Source organism: Rhinoraja longicauda, chromosome 9, assembly GCF_053455715.1.
Source record: "Rhinoraja longicauda isolate Sanriku21f chromosome 9, sRhiLon1.1, whole genome shotgun sequence".
Taxonomy (NCBI): Eukaryota; Metazoa; Chordata; class Chondrichthyes; order Rajiformes; family Arhynchobatidae; genus Rhinoraja; species Rhinoraja longicauda.
In genome coordinates, this window is record NC_135961.1 from 32,634,728 (window position 1) to 32,651,546 (window position 16,819).

Consider the following 16,819-nt stretch of genomic DNA (forward strand, 5'->3'; position numbering starts at 1 on the left):
CTCCTGCATTCTCCCCATAACCCCTAACACCCGTACTAATCAAGAATCAAACATGTCTTTCTGTGGCTGTTTAAACTGTAGCTAGTGTGGTAGTGATAAAAATATGACATTCCTTCTCAATATTCAATAATGATGATATCACTAAACAACAAATCTAATAAATATCTTTAGCAATACTGCATTAATAGGAATATTCCAAAGCATTTTTGCTTTAATGTCTTTGGTTGTTCACTGGGAATAAATACGATTGGAACATACATCATATAGAAACAGGGCCTTGCTTGTTTACAAAACTGACACAAAGTACTGGAGTAACTCAGTGGGTCAGGCTGCATCTCTGGAGTAGACGGGTGACGTTTCAGTTTTGAAGAAGGGTCTTGATCCAAAACGTCACCTATCCAATTTCTCCGCAACAGTTGGATCATCTCATCTATCTCACCGATACTTTGTTTTTGTAAAAAAAAGGCGGTGGTTTGATCAAACATTCTAGCAGCAAAGTCAAAGGTCTAACAACTTTATAAAGAAAATTTAAGATATATATGTACTGCAAAATGATTCAGTCCCAAATTAATGGCGTAGCCTGGAATTTCTAGCCAGGCTTCAAACTCAGCAGTAACATTGTTCTTTTCTTGGTGTTTGCTGATTTAATTCAATTTTTGATGTACTTTCTCTGGCTCCTGTCTTTTCTTGCCAGAGTTAGACTGTATTGGTTGATGGCTGGATGTGGGTGTATATTTAAACTTTAATACTCAGGGGGCCCAAGTTGGAGAATGCTGCCTTACAGCACCAGAGACCCGGGTTCGATCCTGTCTCTGGGTGCTGTCTGTGTGGTTTGTATGTTTTCCCCTTGACCGCGTAGGTTTTCTCCTGGTGCTCCGGTTTCATCCCACATTCTGAATACGTGCAGGTTTGTAGGTTAATTGGCTTCGGTAAAAATTGTAAATTGTTCCTAGTGCGTAGGATAGTGCTAGTGTACGGAGGTGATCGCTGGCCGGCATGGTGGGCCGTAGGGGCCGGTTTCCGACTGTATCTGTAAATTAAACTAGTTCTGCAGCTAGATCACCCACCTGGGACACCTCCACTTTGGAAAATAAGACATGGAATATCACCTTAAGTTGGAACTTGGGAAGGTTTAAATATTTTATAGTGTTAACGAGAAGACATTGTACAGTGCCTGCCAACTCTGAGAAAAATTGATTTTCCTTGTTCAGGACTTTAAATATTTATATTTTAAAGAGTTCAATTCTGTACAGAAGCAGCTGCTATTGAGGACAAATGTTATTCTCTTTCTAATATTTAATTGAAATTGATGCCTGCAATTGCCTTACCAAAATGTATTTTCTCATTAGTTTAGTTTAGAGATACAGCAAGTCCACGCTAACCAGTGATCACCCATGCACTAGTTCTATCCTACACACTAGGGACAATTTACACGAGCCAATTACTTACACACCTGCATGGCTTCAGAGTCCGGAGCACTCTGAGAAAATGATTGCTCATAGGGAAATAGACACAAAGTGCTGGAGTCAAAGTCCCAGCCTCAGAATTAAAGGATGTCCTTTCTAAAGCCTCCACATTCTTCAAGCTTAACAAAACTCCTATAAAGCTGCATCTTGTATACACTGGAATTTAGAAGGCTGAGGGGGGATCTTATTGAAACATATAAGATAATTAGGGGATTGGACACATTAGAGGCAGGAAACATGTTCCCAATGTTGGGGGAGTCCAGAACAAGGGGCCACAGTTTAAGAATAAGGGGTAGGCCATTTAGAACGGAGATGAGGAAGAACTTTTTCAGTCAGAGAGTGGTGAAAGTGTGGAATTCTCTGCCTCAGAAGGCAGTAGAGGCCAGTTCGTTGGATGCTTTCAAGAGAGAGCTGGATAGAGCTCTTAAGGATAGCGGAGTGAGGGGGTATGGGGAGAAGGCAGGAACGGGGTACTGATTGAGAGTGATCAGCCATGATCGCATTGAATGGCAGTGCTGGCTCGAAGGGCTGAATGGCCTACTCCTGCACCTATTGTCTATTGTCTATCATGATTTCCTGACTCTTATATTCAATCCCTTGTCCAATTAAAGCTAGCATACCATATGTCATCTTTACCACTCTTTCTACTTGTGTTCCCACTTTGAGGGAGTTGGAAACTTGGACCCCAAGATCCCACTGTATATCAATGTTGTGTGTTGTTCTGGTGGCCACACTATAGGAATGATGTGGTTGCACTGGAGAAAGTGCAAAGGAGGTTCACCAGGATGTTGCCTGGCTTGGAGAACATTTAGTTATGGGGAGAGATTGAATCAGCTCGCTTTGTTTTCCCTGGAGTGAAGGAAACTGAGGAGTGACTTGATTGTGATAAAAAAACATGATAAACAATAGAGAAGACAGTCCAAATCTTCTTGCCCATGCTAGGGATATCAAAAGCAAGATAGCATAGGTTTAAGGTGAGAGGAAGGAGTATTAAGAGGAATTTGAGGGAAACCTTTTTACACAGCGAGTGACTGTGGGCAGCACAGTGGTGCAGCAGTAGAGTTACTGCCTTACGGCATCGAGACCTGGCTTTAATCCTGACTACGGGTGCTGTCTATGGGGTTTGTACGTTCCCCTGTGGCACATGGGTTTTCTCCGAGTGCTCCAGTTTCCTCCCACACTCCAAAGATGTGCAGGTTTGTAGGTTAATTGGCTTCAGTAAAATTATAAATTATCCCTAGTGTGTAGGAAAGTGTTAGGGTACGGGGTGATCGCTGGTCGGCGCAGGCTCGATGGGCCGAAGGGCCTGTTTCCACACTGTATATCTAAAGTAAAGCAAAGACTAATATCTCGAATTCTCTGCCAGAGAAAATGGATTGAGTCAGAAAGTTGAAATGTTTATAAGTCATAGGAGCAGACTTAGGCCATTTGGCCCATCGAGTTTACTACGCCATTCAATCGTGGCTGATCTATCTTTTCCTCCCTCCTGCCTTCTCCCCATCCTTAGAGTCCTAGAGTTATTTAGCATGGAACCTGAACCTCCAGTCCAACTCATCCATGCCTACCAAGATGTCCATCTATACTAGTCTCATTTGCATGCATCTGGCCCATATCCCTCTACACCTTTCCCATCAGATACATCACGACTGTGACGAGAAATGCAGTCATTTAGACAGGCAAGGCATAGAAGGATGCAGAGCTAATGCAGGCAAATGGGATTAGTATAGATGGGCAAAAAAGTCAGCATGGACAAGCTAAGTCAAAGGGCCTGTCTCGGTGCTGTTCAACTCCATGACTGACTCTTACATAATTACATAATTTCTGCTGCCTCAAACGCAAGAAGAAGAAGACTATGACTCTTAAGTATAAAAGGATAGTAAGAGTTCATTGCCAAAGGGAATCCATGTGTGGCAAATTTGTCTGAGTTCTTTGAGAATGTAGCCAGCAGGGTTAAGAAAGATGGAACACAGAGTTCTGGAGTAACTTAGCAGGTCAGACAGTGTCTCTGGAGAAAAAGGATGGGTGACGTTTCGGGTCAGAACCCCTCTTCAGAATCTGAAGGGTCATGACCCGAAACGTCAGCCATCCTTTTTCTCCAGAGATGCTGCCTGACCCGTTGAGTTACTCCAGCACTTCAAAGACATTTTTGGCTTTTTTCCCCCATTGATTTTGAGTCCCCACTTTATTCTTTTTATCTTCTGTCATTTAGCTTGGAGCTGTCATAGATAGCATGTACACTACACTCTATCTTCAAATAATGTCAATATTATTTAGAATGCAGTGATGTTGGTTATTACAGCTTTCAAATAAGCTAATTAAATTATTGCATCGTATGGTAGGCGCATTCCCAATCTCGTTGTACCCCTGTACAATGACAATAAAGATATATTGTATTGTATTGTAGATACATATTTATTATTTGAGAGAAAAAAAGATGAGTACCATGCAGCAATTGGAAAGTGCAAAATGTAAATAAAGGGATTTATTATTCTGTCACCAGTGATGTCTATTATGTATACCATGGGTGGAGATTAATAATTCATTCATCTGTTTACAGAAAAACATTCAATAGGGATGTTGGTTCATTTGGTTTTGAAGTTAGCTTCTGCACGTGAATGACTACTATAGCCATTGGTCGAACTGACAAATTCTCCTTTGCTTTTCTTGCACAGGTGAAGTCACTTACTTCAAAGCGGCTGACAAGCCTGGTGCAGTCTTATTGATGCATTCACTCGCACTTCAGCTGAGGAACGGGCCTGATCAGTTGTTCAAAGTTATAATTCACTGTGTATCCTGAACCAAGAAGACATTGTACCATTCTTTGCATGAATGAGAAACTGACTTTTTGTTTCCTCTATGTGTGCACAAAGGCATTGCAGTCATGTATTGAGAGGGTGGGTAGAGAGGGGCGATTGTTCTCCAAATCTTTTTTTGTTTCCTTCATACAGTGCCATATCAGCCAGGCTGTTGTGTGCTGCGTCTCCATTGATAACAAGTTAAGGTTTACCATAATATTAAAGCGCCCACTCTTAAAATGAATCATACACCAGATTAGATCAGAAAAGTATTAAATGATTATGATTCATACACTGAAATATTAGAAAAAAATATTGTACATAGTACATATGATATTGTCCAAATGTTATGTTGCTTCACAAAAGACAATGAGCAGAGAAAGATACAAGGGCTTTGAGAGTATCCTTGTTGGAAGTAATCTGTGCTAATATTTTAATGTTTTTCTGTCTTATTTTTATACAATACAATGAATTCACTATTTATTCCAAATTTATTATAGTTTGTCTTTTACTGTTTATTTTTTCACATTCATTTATTTTCACATGGTTTTTATTTATTTTGAGTATTTCAATGTATTTTTTTTATACTGTTTCACAAGATGAGAACCATTGTGCTAATTAAATCAGTGAGCTTCAGTTCTTAAAGGTCAAAGCATTTATATGATATCGCAAATGGCTAGCCAATCTTGCTTGAAAAATATGATTTTAAAAAAACTCTTAGCACCTTAGAAATATTTTGTAAATTTCAGGATTATTTCTTAATAACTAGCTGCCAAAATAAAATAAATATAATGAGTTTAAAGTAGTTCAGAGTTTTTTTAATATTTTCTTTGTAAGAAAATTTTAGTATGTTGCAGATATTGCTGTAAAGCAGGTTTGTGTTTCAATCACTAAGTTGTGACAATCACCAAAACGTTCTTGCAGGAATATTAGCTTAACTCAAGGATCTTACTTTCACTTTCACGTCTACTTGCTTACTCACACATTGAAAGGGAAGGAAGTCTCAGATCAGCTGAAGCCAATGAGGGAAGAATGCCTGTTTTAGAGACATACAGCACGGAAACAGGCCATTCGGCCAAACTCGTCCTTGCTGACCAGGGCACCCATTTAAACTAATACCATTTGCCCACATTTAACAGAATAACAGAACTTTATTGTCATTCGGTATAAATACCGAACGAAATTTCAGCAGTCACAAAACACAGCAAAAAAAGAAAAGAACACAAGACACACGATCCCAACACAAACATCCATCGCTGTGACTCCAAACACCCCCTCACTGTGATGGAAGGCAACAAAACTTCCACTCTCTTCCCCCCGCACCCACGGACATATCCATATCCCTCTAAACCTTTTTTATCCAGGTACTTATCCAATTGCCTTTTAAATGTATCTAAGTGAAATCCTGTCACTACAGTAAAACAGTCCCTTTATATATGATGTCAAGTCGAGTCATCAGTATTTTATTGTCATATGTCCTGAAACGGAATAATTAAATTCTTACTTGCAGCAGCACAATGAAATGTAAACAGTAATCTGTAAACATCATAAAAAACTGATCAGTATACGCACGCAAGCACGCACGCACGCACGCACACAGCTCAAAGGCAAAACCAATGCCCCCAAACCTATGCAGTTTAGAGCTTATTTGGAGGTTGTAGTGTTTAATAGCTTGATAGTTACAGGGAGGAAGCTGCCCCTGAACTTGTACATTACAATTTTCAGGCTCCTACACCTTCTTCCCAATGGCTTCAAATCTTTATGATCTTTGTCTAATTATCCTTCCTTTCCTACTCATTACTTGCAAGTAGAGCATTTTCATTATTGAAAACGAAAACAGTATTATCGGAATAATTCAACGTGATGGATCCCCAGTAAGTGGTGAAGATTGTTCAATAGAAAGCCTGGAAAAACTCCCCCATCTCTGCAATGGTTTATGCAGATGCATAAGAGATGAATAAGAAAACGAAAAATAAAATACAATTCTGGCTAGAAAGTAGGAGTATTAATGTATCTGCCTTTCAGGAATAAAATATTTTTTCCACCCAGGAGAAATAGCCAAATAACCCAGATGAAGCCCCATCAGTGACCAAGAACATGCATGGAAGGCTGTGGCCTTGATAAAAAATCAAAAAGGAGAATAATAATTTGAGAAGAGGTATGGAACTGTTTTCTAAGATGTGGCCAGCATGATGATATTCAAAAAAGAGATGACCCAAAGATTGCACAGAATAAAAACAAGTGCAAGAGATTGAGTGTAGAAATATGTAAGGAATGCCAAACAAACATAAAATGATCTTCCATGAGAACCATCTCCCACCATCCATGAAGAAAGTTTGTCAGGTGACCAAGGGATTATCTGTTCATTGGCCACCATGCTGCCCATTGCTAAATACACTGCAGCTCATTAGATCACTGCATCAGATAAAGCAACCTGAACCTCGGGATGCACTTCATATTTCAAGAGAAGTTGAATAAACAGCAATTATGAAATATAGTCTTTGAATCCTTAATGAAAAAAGAATTATAATAAGCTAAAAAGCTGTCCTCACTCACATGTACCAAAGGCACATTGCAGCACAGTGGACCTGCTGCCTCACAGCGCCAGAGACCCGGGTTTGATCCTGACCTTAGGTACTGCCTATGTGGAGTTTATACGTTCTCATTGCGACTGCTTGGGTTACCTCCGGGTGTTCCGGTTTCCTCCCCCATTCCAAAGGCGTGCGGGTTGGCAGATTAACTGGCTTCTGTAAATTGCCCCCAGCTGCAAAAGTGGGATAACATAGAATTACTGTATGGGTGATCAAAGGTCGGCATGGATTCGGTGTGCCGACGTACCTGTTTCCACGCTGCATCTCTTAAATAAAACCTGAATTTTAGTTTCAATGATGTCACGAGGATTACATTTCAGATGCAGATCATTGTATGGGAACTGAATTTGGTGCTTCAAACAATCTTTTTCAGAGTCGTTCATATTTCACTCTCTATTTTCATTCATTTATCTTGATTTAATAAAGCAGCTCATATTCACTTCCCACCATTGACAACCTTTTTGCTGATCATACCACATCATTTTAAATCCCTCTCATCGATTACAATCGGTCTTAAAAAAATTATTTTGCTTTCTGTCAGCTGATGGATTAGTGATATTAGAAATAATAGATTTATAGCAAAATGTATAAGGGCTTTGCAACTAATCTGATCATTTCAAGAAACCCAAAAGAGATCATTTGTCATGATCCAGATTGCATGGATTAGAGCCATAGAGTCATACAGCATTGAAACAGGCCCTTTGGTCCAACTTGCCCACATCGACCAACATATCCCATCTACACTAGTCCCACCAGCCTGCATTTGGCCCATTTCCCCCTAAACCTATTCTATCCATGTGCCTGTCTAAATGGGTCTTTAATAGACACAAAAATGGTGACATAACTCAAAGGGTCAGGCAGCATCTCTGAAGAAAAGGAATAGGTGGCACGGTAGCGCAGCGGTAGAGTTGCTGCTTTACAGCGAATGCAGCGCCGGAGACTCAGGTTCGATCCTGACTGTGGGTGCTGCACTGTAAGGAGTTTGTACGTTCTCCCCGTGACCTGCGTGGGTTTTCTCCGAGATCTTCGGTTTCCTCCCACACTCCAAAGACGTACAGGTATGTAGGTTAATTGGCTGGGTAAATGTAAAAATTGTCCCTAGTGGGTGTAGGATAGTGTTAATGTACGGGGATCGCTGGGCGGCACGGACTTGGAGGGCCGAAAAGGCCTGTTTCCGGCTGTATATATATGATATGATAGGTGTTGTTTTAGGTCGAGACCCTTTCTTCAGACTGAGAGTCAGGGGAGATGCAGCAAATCTATCACAGTGCCCCCACAAAACCCCAGCTACAAAGGTTGAGTATTACCGACCACAAATAAATGCCCAAACTCTAGCATTGTGACATCAACCCTGCTTCCTCACCAATCCACCCTTGTAGTGAGATAGTCCATTGAATCCAAATTAGCCCTTTGCCCATATGTGATATCCATAATGATTGTTCATCTTAATTTCAAGTCCAGGGTTGACAGGATTCAGTCAGTGGAGACATAAAAATTCAAACTGAAGAATTTGAGCTTACTGGAAGCAAGTATTTGGCATGCTTCCCATGGCATTACACTTGTTCAAAGGAACAGATGGAAAATTATGTGTGCGTCTGATGCCTTTGTTGCATTCTCAGAAAGTGCCTAAAAAAGTCTATTTCATCTCTTGGTATATTTTGGATTTAAGCTCAAGTTCCAGTGAAAAGGTGCCTGGGCTAATGAATTTACCGTTATTCCCTGTCCCTATTCAAACTGCAACATCTTTCCTAAATTACTTTATTTCTAATATAAAATCATAATTTGGAACACTACCAATGCTACTTCTTATCGAGTCCACATCACAAGATTAGAAATTGTCCAGCCAGAGCTGAACACACTTCTCGGCATCTGCATACAATTGCGTCTTGTGTTTCTTGTGCGTGGTGGTGGAAAGATTGGTGGAAACAGGGCCGCGGCGTGAACGCTCTTTCCTTGACCCTGCCAATGCTACTGAAATCAGTAGTTTAAATAGGTACTATCACAATGAGTAAGAAAGACATCAGAGACCTAGGTTCGATCTTGATCACGGGTGCTGTCCGTACAGAGTTTGTACAATCATCATGTGACCACGTGGGTTTTCTCCAGGTGCTCCAGTTTCCTCCCACATTCCAAAGACATACAGATTTGTAGGTTAATTGGCTTTGTTAAAACTGTCTCTAGTGTGTAGGATTGTGCTAGTGTAGAGTGATCGCTGGTTGGCGCGGACCCAGTGGGCCGAAGGACCTGTTTCCGCACTGAAGTCTGAAGCTTACTGTACAGGAATTTATGATTCTTTGGATCATGTCTATGGGTCCATTTATGAGTCCATGGATTTATGACCATGACCATATGAATGCCTGATTAGCTATGAATGAGGATATTGTGTTTATATTAGCTGTGAATAGGTCATAACAGGTGAAACAAGGCAATAGGGTGTTTAGTTTAACAGATGCCACAGATGGCCAGCATTGGGTAAAGGACAGACTTGTGTCATGCAGAGCACCAACACCATGGGAAACAGTTAGAAGCTACCTACCTGCTGACTAATTTATTTATTCCTGTAGAATCTCCCTAATCTGATGTATCATGTTTAAATCAGCAACAACATTACGCATTCGTCTGGAATCTATTTCTTGGAAGTGATTTTGATCTTGCTGTTAGGTTTTTAGCCTGCCTGCTCTAACAAATTCAATAAAATGGGTGGCACGGTGGCGCAGCGGTTGAGTTGCTACCTTACAGAGCTTGCAGCACCAGAGACCTTTGATCAATCCCCACTACAGGTGCTGTCTGTACGGAGTTTGTACGTTCTCCCCGTGACCGCGTGGGTTTTCTCCGAGATCGTCGGTTTCCTCCCACACTCCAAAGACGTACAAGTTTGTACATTAATTGGCTTGGTATGTCGAAATTGTCCCTAGCGTGTGTAGGATAGTGTTAATGTGCGGGGATCGCACCGTTGCGGACTCGGTGGGCCGAAAGGCCTGTTTCCGCGCTGTATCTCTAAACTAAACTAAAATGGCTACCTTATACCAGTCAGTGACAGTAAGACCGATGATTCCGCCAATCATGCCTGTTGTTGGCACTTCCATTCTTTACAGCTCGTTATTTTTTTTTTAAACCTCCACACTCAATCAATACACCAAGCATGAATTATTTAAATTTTATCCTTTCCAGATGGATGGTAAACCTTTGTAGTTCATTGTTATTATTTTCAGTTATTTCTCTCTAGACCAGAAGACATGGGAGCAGAATTAGGTGATTCAGCCTATCGAGTTTGCTCTGCCAATCAATCACGGCTGATCTATTTTTCACTTTCAACCCCATTTCCTGCCTTCTCCCCGTAACCTTTGACTCCCTTACTAATCAAGAACTGCTTTTAAAATACACAATGACTTGGCCTCCACAGCCGTCTGTGGCAATGAATTCCGCAGATTCTCCACCTTCTGTTCCTTATACGTTGTGATAGTACCTGTTTAAACTACTGATTTCAGTAGCATTGGTAGTGTTCCAAATTACGATATAATACTAGAAATAAAGTAATTCTGGAAAGATGTTGCAGTTTGAATAGGGACAGGGACTAATGATAAATTAAGAATAAAATTCTTCCTCATTTCCATTCTGAAGGTATGTCCTTTTATTCTGAGGCTGCACTCTCTGGTTATAGACTCTCCCATTGCTGGAGACATCATTTCCACGTTCACTCTATCTTACAAGACTCCTTACAAAGACAGTGAGGTCGGGTGAATCGATCGATGAGTATCTGATTCTGCCAGGGTCACTATTATTCTTACTGAATACCACAGATCAATGTGAAAGTGGCCCATGTTCAAGTGTTGCCGTGCAATGATACATTCGGCGATACAACAGTTGGGTCTCAGGTGTCACCTTCAGTGAGAAGATTTCCAGGGTAATCCTTTCTGAAAGTATGAGTGCTTCACTTAAGCACTAAATGCTTCCATCTCCTCAAACTCAGTAGCAGTTGGTATCAAGTGCAAAATGTCCATTTCATGCTAAACTGTTATTTTTTGCTATTGTAGATAGATAAACAGCAACATGACCATTAATTTCCCATTTTGATGGATAAAATCTTGAATGGCTTTTCTGCTGATATCTTACACATTGCATTGACTCTGATATTGACATCGATTTAAAAGAGTCATGACTATAGAGTAATGTGCAGGAAGGAACTGCAGATGCTGGTTTATACTGAAGATAGACACAAAATGCTGGAGTAACTCAGCAGGTCAGGCAGCATCTCTGGAAAAAAGGAATAGGTGACCTTCTGGGTCGGAACCCTTCTTCAGACGATAGAGTAATGTATTTTTATCAGGACACATTGCACCACTTTTTTTCCTGAAACATAGAGACCATCAGACCCTTTTAATAGCAACTGAGTAAATATTTATGCCAAATTGTTTAATGGCTGGCCACATTTGTTTAATGTCTACGTAAGGAGTAAAATGCAACTTTCTTATGAACTGTGTCACAGACTATACTTGTAGAAGTAGCCTGGTTCAACAGGGGTGTCTGTCATTAAAAAACATCTTGAGAGAAATGTAAAACGTAAGTAACTCAGAACTATAATTAAATCTACACTGATTAAATGTAGAAGGAAAGCCTGAATCATTTCTATAACTTACAAATTCTTTAGGAATTGTGATTACTCTTTAGAGAATTAAAATAATAAAATGTAGATAATTATTGTCTTTGTGGTTGTAGTGAAGATAAACTTAAGATAAACCTTTCCAAATCACGATGTACGTGGTTATAAAAACCATTCACTCTTGCCTACAGCTCATGTTCAGCATATGAACATGTATCATTTATCAACCCTTTGTACTCATAGGTGATATCAATGCAGAAATATTCCTTCAGTTTAAAGCAATCTTAGCAGTTCTATGTACAGCAATTGCATCATAACAATTTTATCTATGCAGACTCTATTTCACACATTGGAAGTTCACTGCCTCTCATAATTTAGTTAACCAAACCACAAGAAATTGCATTTTTGTTTGGGCATTTTGGATCATTATGAGGCTTTAAGGTTGGTAAAGAAACCACAAGGCCCCCAAGAAAACAGTGTTGTCACTATTATTGTCATGAGGTCATAAGGAACAGGAGTAGAATTAGGCCATTCAGCCCACAAAGGCTACACCGCCATTCAATCATGGCTGATCTATCTCCCCCTCCTAACCCCATTCTCCTGCCTTCTCTCCATAACCTCTGACACCCGTACTAATCAAGAATTTATCTATCTCTGCCATAAAAATATCCACTGACAGCCTCCACAGCCTTCTGTGGCAAAGGATTCCACAGATTCACCACCCTCTGACTAAATAAATTTCTCCTCATCTCCTTCCTAAAAGAACGCCCTTTAATTCTGAGGCTATGACCTCTCTTCCTAGACACTCCCACAAGTGGAAACATCCTCTCCACATTCACTGTATCCAAGCCTTTCACTGTCAATCTGTCCAGCCTCATTCGGACTGCTGTGCTGCAGATGTACCCGATGTTGAGATTTTGAAGCAACTCCGAACGTGTTCCTTTTAAGTTCCCAGGCTTAACTGACAATACTGTTGGTAAACTGACGACACTTCAGAAATTCTACCTTTGAATTCTGAGGTGTGGTGTTCAGTGAATGGACAGAATTTAGTGAAAAAATTGGGACTACCATATTTTTTCTCACCATAATTAACAGTGCAGCTTTAGGATGTGTGAATTCTGAGGCAATAATTGTCAAGAAATTAGTGAAGTAGGAACATTTTAATTCTTGTGTTATATGTAAAATTAAAATCTGTCTCATTGGTCACACTTGCATTCTAAAAGTTATTTTACTGTCCAATTAGTTGTGATTACTTATGTACCAAATTATTCATTTGCTTCCTGATTGATTTGTGGTTGTATAGCTTGGTAATAATATTCTTTATACTTGAACAACAAATTTTGAAGTATATGTATATTATACTATCCAATTGTATTTAAAACAAAATCCAGTGGTTCAATGCAGGTCGGGTGCTTATCTTCAGAAAAGTTTAGTGATAATAAAGATTAAATATTGTTTCTCTATTTGTCCATTTCAAATGTTGGCAACTGTCAAGAATTTTTCTTTATTATAATAAAAGCCATCACAAGAATGTCACATAAAAATTTATTGCCTTCCCTTTCCAAAAAAAATCCCATTAAAGTATTAAATGTTTTAGTTACGAAATAAAATATGCTGTAAAAAAAAGTGTTTTTAATCTGAATAATTGAGTTTTGAGATGCAGCATGAAAACAGGCTCTTCAGTTCATCCATTCACACTGGTTCTATGTTATCCCACTTTATCACTCACTCCGTACATATTAGAGGCAATTTAACACAGGCCAATTAACATGTCTTTGGGATGTGGGAGAAAGCTGGAGAACCACAGAAAAAAAAGCCATACAGTCACAGGAAGAACGTGTAAACTCCACACTGACAGCACACAAGATCAGGATTGAACGTGGGTCTCTGGCACTGTGAGCCAGCAGCTCTACCAGCTGTGCCACCCTAAATAATCTTCAACGTTTTGTTCCATCACTTATAAACAAAGGAAAATAAAACTATCAATCAATTAATCAATAATATATTTACATGACTAAATAACCATTATTTAGTGATGCTCCGTTTCAGACCTCCATTAAAAAGTGTACATCATTAATATTACCATGAGTAGATTTAGAATTGTAAAATTCACACTGATCAATATTCTGCTCGTTCATAGCAAACAACCCGTCTATGCTGACCATTGAGTGCTCATCTACACCAAACCCCCTTGCCAGTACCTGGTCCATAACTTTCTATGTATAGAAAGGAACTGTAGATCTGGTTTATACCAAAGATAGGCACAAAATGCTGGAGTAATTCAGCAGGTCAGGCAGCATCTCTGGAGCAAAGGAATAGGTGACATTTTGGGTTGGAACCGTCCTTCAGACTAGAGGGGGAGTTAATAAACTGGAGACAAGAAAAGGCCAGAACAAGTCAGGGCTGGCAACAGATGAACTCAGGAAGGGCGGAGCCCATAATGGCCCAATGTTGGCTGGGGAAGATGAGATGGAACAGTGGAACAGTGGAACATGGGGGAGGGGGAAAAGAGGGATGTGGAGGGAATGCAGGAGTTACTGTACTTGAAATTAGAGAAATCATGTTCATTCCATTGGGTTGTGAGCTGCCCATGCTTGCTGATTCAAGTGCTCATTTAAATGCTTCTTAAAATGTAATGAGAGTACCTGCATCCACCATCCCCTTAGGCAGTACAATCCTGATTCTCAGCCCCCTCTGAACACAAAGACACAGGATAATAGGAGCAGGAGTAGACCACCAGAGACCACCATGCGAAATGATCACAACTGATCTACAAGCATTTCTTACCAAACTATATTCAATGTCTATGGGAGGCATAGATAGGCCAGACAGAACCTTTCTACCAGGTCAGGTGTTATGGGGAGAAGGCCAGAGAATGGGGTAGAGAGAGAAAGATAGATCAGCCATGATTGAATGGCGGAGTGGACTTGATAGGCCGAATGGCCTAATTCTGCTCCTATCGCTTATGAATTTACTCGGTTCTAAATATGACAGATTAGAGGGACTGGCCTTAAGATGTTAGGGGCAAAGTTTAAAGGAGATGTGCAGAGCATGGTTTTTTTTACAGAGAGGGTGGTGGGTGCCTGGGGTGGTGGTGGAAGTAAAAACAATAGTGGTGGTTAAAATACTTTTAGATAGGCACAAGATGTGCAGGGTATGGAGGGATATGGATCATGTGCAGGTAGATGAGATCAGTTTATCATGTTCGGCACAGACATTGTGGGCCGAAGGGCCTGTTACTGTGCTGTACTGTTCTATATAAAGTCCTCAATTCCTCTTCAGTAACCGGTTCCCACAGCCCTCAATTCCATGATCTGACAAAACTCCAGCTAGATGTAAAAGTTCTTACTCAGATTCCCACTAATACTCTTACTCCTTACCCTAACCATGTGCCCAGCCATCTAATTTTACCGTGCCTCTCACAATATTCTTTTTCTTCCTGTCTAAAATATTCCATCCAAGGACCACACTCTCCAGTGGAAGCACATTCTTGCTATGTCGTGGCAAGCACAAACAGTACTCCATCGGTAGCTCAATCAAAACTATGTGATGTTGTACCAGTACCATCCTATCCTGGGCCCCAGCAAGCATCTCATCTACCTTCTTCTTCACCTTATCCACTTGTGCTGCCACACTCAGGGAACTTTCTACTTGTACACTGATCCTCGGTGCTCTCGAGACCACTTCCATCCATTGAGAATTTGTTAAATAAAATAAAGGGAAAATAAAAGAATAACAGCTACATTTGCCATTATGATAAAGGTCCGTGAACCTCGTTTGGTTCTGGATCTATCAGATGAAGCAGCAGATATGGCATGCATCCGACGATAGGCACAGTGCTGGAGTAACACAGCGGGTCAGGCAGCATCTCTGGAGAAAAAGGATGGGTGACGTTTTGGGTTGGAACCCATCTTCAGACTGCTGTCCCCCTGACCCAGTCTGAACAAGGGTTCAGACCTAAAATGTTACCCTTCTTTTTTCACCGGAGATGCTGCCTGACCCGCTGAGTTACTCCAGCACTTTGTGCCTATCTTCGATATAAGCCAGCATCTGCAGTTCCTTCCCACACATGATGTGCATCTGACCCCTGGGTCTCTGGATCAGGATTTACTCCTGCTTTCAGTATGAATTTTGCTAAGCAGCAAAATCCAGCCAGGTTAATGTTCAAATGAAATCTCAACAACCTGAAACAATAAATGCTCCTCTATCCACAGAAGCTGTCTGAAATGCTGGGTATCCTCAACATTTCCTGTTTTTAATCTTTGTAAAAAAAGATAGTTTGGTAAGAAGCACTTTCAGCAGAAAGCTTTTACTTTTTGTTACTGTGAGTTAGACTTTGACATTAGAGATACAGCACAGAAACAGGCCCTTCGACCAACTGAGTCTGAACTGACCAGCGATCACCCCATACATTAGCCCCATCTTCACACGAGGGACAATTTACAATTTTACCAAAGCCAATTAACCTACAAATCTGTCAGGCTTTGGAGTGTGGGAGGAAACCGGAGCACCCGGGGAAAATTCACATGGTCACAGGGAGAACATACAAACTCTGTACAAACAGTACCAGTTGTCAGGATTGAACCCGGGTCTCTGGTGCTGTTAGGCTGCAACTCTACCACTGCACCACAGTGCTGCCCTGATTTACCGCTGCACCACAGTGCTGGCCCCATTTTCGAGCATTGTTAGAATGACAAAAATGATGTTATAAACTATTTGTGGGAACAAGTTGTCCACCTGCGAATTTTACACAGGTCCGTCAGGAGTCACGTCAAGAGTGTTTTATTGTCATATGTACGAAAGGGAACAATGACATTTTTACTTCCAGCAGCACAACAGGTTTGTAAGCACAGTACTCATAGATAATTTAATAAACAAACATTTTTAAAAAGTTCAATAAGTCAAAGAATCAATACAGTGCAAAAATCAAAATAAAGCTCGAATCCTTAATACAACTAGGGCTGTTCATAGTTTGGGGATTAGTTGGAGTTCATAGTGTTCAACAACCTGGTGAACATTAGGAAGAAGCTGTTCCTGAACCTGGATGTACAGTTTACTGTCTCCTATACTTTCTTCCGAAAGCAGGAATGAATTGAGAGTTTGGCCAGGGTGGTGTGGGTCTTTGATGATGTTAGCTGTCTTTTTGAAACAGCACCTCTTAAAGATCCCTTTGATGGTGGGGAGGTCCGTTCCCCGTGATGGACCTACAAACCTGTACTTTTTTGGAACGTGGAAGGAAACCGGAGCACCCAGAGAAAACCCACACGTTCACTGGAAGAACGTATAAACCCCATACAGATAGCACCTGAAATCAGGATCTAACACAGGTCTCTGGCACTGTAAGGCAGCAACTCTATTGCTGTGCCA

At 40.7% G+C, this 16,819-nt stretch overlaps 1 protein-coding gene across 2 annotated transcripts in view; it reads left to right on the forward strand.

Moving 5' to 3' along the window:
• The window catches only part of rgs7b (regulator of G protein signaling 7b), a 298,641-nt gene extending 285,658 nt beyond the window's left edge, over nt 1–12,983 (forward strand). For both annotated transcript variants that reach the window (XM_078405059.1, XM_078405060.1), the window contains exon 17: nt 4,139–12,983. In XM_078405059.1, coding sequence (XP_078261185.1) covers nt 4,139–4,189 — 51 coding nt within the window. In that variant the 3' untranslated portion in view covers nt 4,190–12,983. The remainder of the gene's footprint in view (nt 1–4,138) is intronic.
• Nucleotides 12,984–16,819: the final 3,836 nt, after the last annotated feature.